Source organism: Pseudophryne corroboree, chromosome 11 (genome assembly GCF_028390025.1).
Source record: "Pseudophryne corroboree isolate aPseCor3 chromosome 11, aPseCor3.hap2, whole genome shotgun sequence".
Lineage (NCBI taxonomy): Eukaryota > Metazoa > Chordata > Amphibia > Anura > Myobatrachidae > Pseudophryne > Pseudophryne corroboree.
Genome location: NC_086454.1, coordinates 289,881,024 through 289,884,402, shown reverse-complemented (window position 1 = coordinate 289,884,402; position 3,379 = coordinate 289,881,024). Strand labels below are relative to the sequence as shown.

Sequence of the window (3,379 nt, the reverse complement as noted above, 5' to 3'; positions counted from 1 at the left end):
CAATGTACAATACTTCCTTGAACACTGTGTGTGGCAGGAACCAGAATAGACCTAGAACATCTAAAATACAAGCAGGGTTCATTATTTCTTGTGTTTGGTCTGATCTGCTTCAATAATTGATGAGATATTATTATGGCACTAGTCTGTCATGCAAATCATATGCCAGGTACAATATATGTATTTTGCACTCCATCTGGTAATGAAACTGAGCTGCAATCAGTGCACACATCACGTCCTTGTTTATACTGTGGCTGCACACGTGGGGGTGTGTGTGTGTATGTATGTGTGTCACGGGTGGGGGCGTGTTCCTGCACTTGTCTGCTTTGCACTCAGCACAGAACCTGGTGCATATAAAAGAGCATCAGTAAAGGCAGTTACTGCATACAGCTACATCCAACATCCGTACAGAGACCTTACTACCCAGCCTTATCATGGATCCTCAGGAGTGTAACTGTGAATCAGGTATGCATATGTACAGCTGGGGTAATTTGGGGATGTTGAAATTGTAGGCCGAAATAATTCTGGCCTTGGAGCAAGTAAGCTAATTATGATGGGTACTCTGAATATCTTGTTTTATGAATAGGTTAGTGGAGTTCTTGTATGTTAAATGATATAAAACAAAATAATGTGGTGTAATTTAGAACCAGCTAATGTATTTTCTTTAGAATGATGTTTGTGGGGAATTCTCCCTTTTTTTTTTTTTTTTTTTTTTATTCTTGCTTAATTTTGTAACCTGTGTTCTGTGTCCCAAATAGGTGCCCCCTGCTCCTGTAAGGGTAACTGCAAGTGTAAAAACTGCAAGTGCAAGTCCTGCAAGAAAGGTAAGTCTGTTTTGCATGGCTTCTATGAAGCTTTCTTGCAGTGAGTGTGTATGTTGGTGTTGGGTTTTGTTTTTTAAATATTTCTGACCTATAAATAATAAAAAAAAAAAACTAGCATCACCACCTGTTCCATCGAAGTAGTATCTGGTTCCTAATGTCTGACCAGGAAACGGTGCTGGTGATCTCCAGAGAATCATGAAGCATATGTCATTTGTGATTTATTTGTTACTAAGGGATAATATTTATAAAAAAAAATTGGATATTCCAAACCCTTAACAAAAACAAATATATTTTACAGCTTTTGCCTTCCATTTAAAGGGGCATTACATACTTAATGTAAAACAAGCCTGACTTTGCATTTCCTTGCAAATGTGGTAGGCAAAACATGTAAAAAAAAAATGGAGGGTTTTGAAAATCCAATGTTTAGTAAATTATGCCCCTAATTGAGCGAATTCTGTTCAAATGCAGTTTCTTCCTCGATGTCTTCACAATGTGGATTTTAAACTAAGGTTACTATAATATCCTGTTAATTAGGGTCCCATATGAATTATATATGTTCTATGGTTGGTTGATTTCTGATTTTCACCTGGCTTTAATCTAGCACAGAACCTGTGTAACTGCTGTTTTCCTGATTATTAAGGAATATTATGGCAAACCCGATCTTGAACCCCTGATTTTTCCAGGGCATGTCTAGTTGAGCTTCATATTAAAAGGTTTGCTCAGGTTATGTTCCATATATGTAGACTTGCCATACTATACTATCCAATTCAAACAGGGACACTCCTCAATTACACAGATAACCTCTATAAAGGTCATTCTATAAATTTATACATAGCAGCTGATTGGTTGCCATGGGCAACTTCTCCACTTGTTACTGGCTCACTTCTCCACTCTTATTTTCACTGCGCCATGAATAGACCCCTTTTAAGAGAGGCTTACTCCTATTGCATCCCACCTAGGGATCAATTCGATTAGACATGACTTATGACTTATTGTACTTGCGGCAGCTATATGCCACAATTACAGTATTTCCAGACTTGCAGAGTTCTGTTTGCAGCCTCATAGGTTCAGGTTGAGATCTAGCTGCAAGGGGGCAGAGTTGCCGTGTTATTGGTGGCATTCCCACGGCAACTCGTGTCTAATTAAACTGACCCCATAGAGTTCAGCATTTACAGATGCTGACATTTTCACTGTTGACATTGTGGCGTCAACATTATGAATGATGCACAGAAGTGTGTATTACATTGGATCAATGCTCTTGCTGCTGGCATTCCACATAGACTGCAGTATTGGTAAACACTACCAATACTTCTCTGACTGTGAGCTTGACATCTGATTAAACTGTCTACCCCTCTACAGGTTGCATGATATAGGAAATAACTGGTGTCCTTTTCCTGCCTAGTAGATATCCCATCCCCTAATAATGATGTTTGATAAATTGAAGTAGAAGAATGAGGGGTAGATGTATTATGGGGGAGAAGTGGTATGTGCGCTGATACCTCTTCTCCCTCCTGTAAGACTGGAACGATTACCGATTAATGCTGCTGTATACAAGGTAGCACACCTGTAACATAACAGCTGCTATATACATAATACATCTACACCGAAGTATCCTTAATTTAGAGTAGACTATAAACCTGCCTCTCTGATCTCTGCAGTTATGAGCATGTGGTGTCTCCTCCGTTAATATGTAAGGATTTATGAATGATCTACCCGGGCTCCTAATGTCTGCACACAGCAGCTTTTTGTCTGGAGGGAAGCTTAGTATTAACAGTTGGTGATATGAGGTGTGGGGGATAACTTCTTACCTTGAAGTCCTGTAATGTCTCTCTCTATCCTACAGCTTGCTGCTCCTGTTGCCCAGCTGACTGCAAGAAATGCAGCCAGGGCTGCGAGTGTGAGGAGGGATGTGAGAAATGCAGCTGCTGCAAGTGATCTGCACCAAACCTGCAGCTTACACCATTATGTACTGTAGTATTGTTACTGATGATTAGATCTAGGCAGTATGCATGTTAGCGAGAGAAAATATATATATATTCTGGGCAAATATGTAACTCAATTATTTTTGGTAATAAAGATTTACAAACTACCTTGGTCTCTCCTTTATTCCAAACAAGGATACATATTCTTTGTCTTTAGCTATGCAGAAAGATGGGTGGGTGACTTTACTACAGAGATCACTGTTGCAAGACATTGACCTTTCTGATGTTAGACCAGGGGTGGGGAACCTCTGGGCTGTATGAGGCCCGCAAAGCCATTTGTTCCGGCCTGCTCCTGTGTCAGCGAGACACGCCGTCCATCAGTCCGGCAGTGGCGTGTCTCGGCTGTCGGGGCAGGGAGGAGAGCACCGCAGCTACTATGTCTGGCGGCGGGTAGGATATTAAACCAGTTGCTGGTTCGTGAGCCGATTGGCTCACAAACCGGCGGCTGGTTTGAGGTCCTACATGCTCCTGCTGCTGCCACCTCCCAACATAACTGTGCTCTCCGCCCTGCCTGGTCCCTGACGAGACACGCCGCCGGACTGAGCACTAAGGGGCCAGAGAGGCGCACGCTGTGCT

General features: G+C 41.8%; 1 protein-coding gene across 1 annotated transcript; it reads left to right on the top strand.

Moving 5' to 3' along the window:
- Positions 1 to 317: 317 nt before the first annotated feature.
- LOC134969467 (metallothionein-like) lies at positions 318 to 2,910 on the top strand. Its single transcript, XM_063945434.1, has 3 exons — positions 318 to 462; positions 756 to 821; positions 2,665 to 2,910. Exons 1-3 carry the CDS (start codon positions 432 to 434, stop codon positions 2,754 to 2,756), a joined length of 189 nt encoding a protein of 62 aa, XP_063801504.1. The 5' UTR covers positions 318 to 431; the 3' UTR covers positions 2,757 to 2,910.
- Positions 2,911 to 3,379: the final 469 nt, after the last annotated feature.

Excerpts from the sequence above, each read along its gene's own strand:
- LOC134969467 (XM_063945434.1), top strand. The coding sequence starts at position 432 with ATGGATCCTCAGGAGTGTAACTGTGAATCAG. Across the intron at positions 463-755 it reads GGAGTGTAACTGTGAATCAG|GTGCCCCCTGCTCCTGTAAG; the intron begins GTATGCATATGT and ends TGTCCCAAATAG. Across the intron at positions 822-2,664 it reads GTGCAAGTCCTGCAAGAAAG|CTTGCTGCTCCTGTTGCCCA; the intron begins GTAAGTCTGTTT and ends TCTATCCTACAG.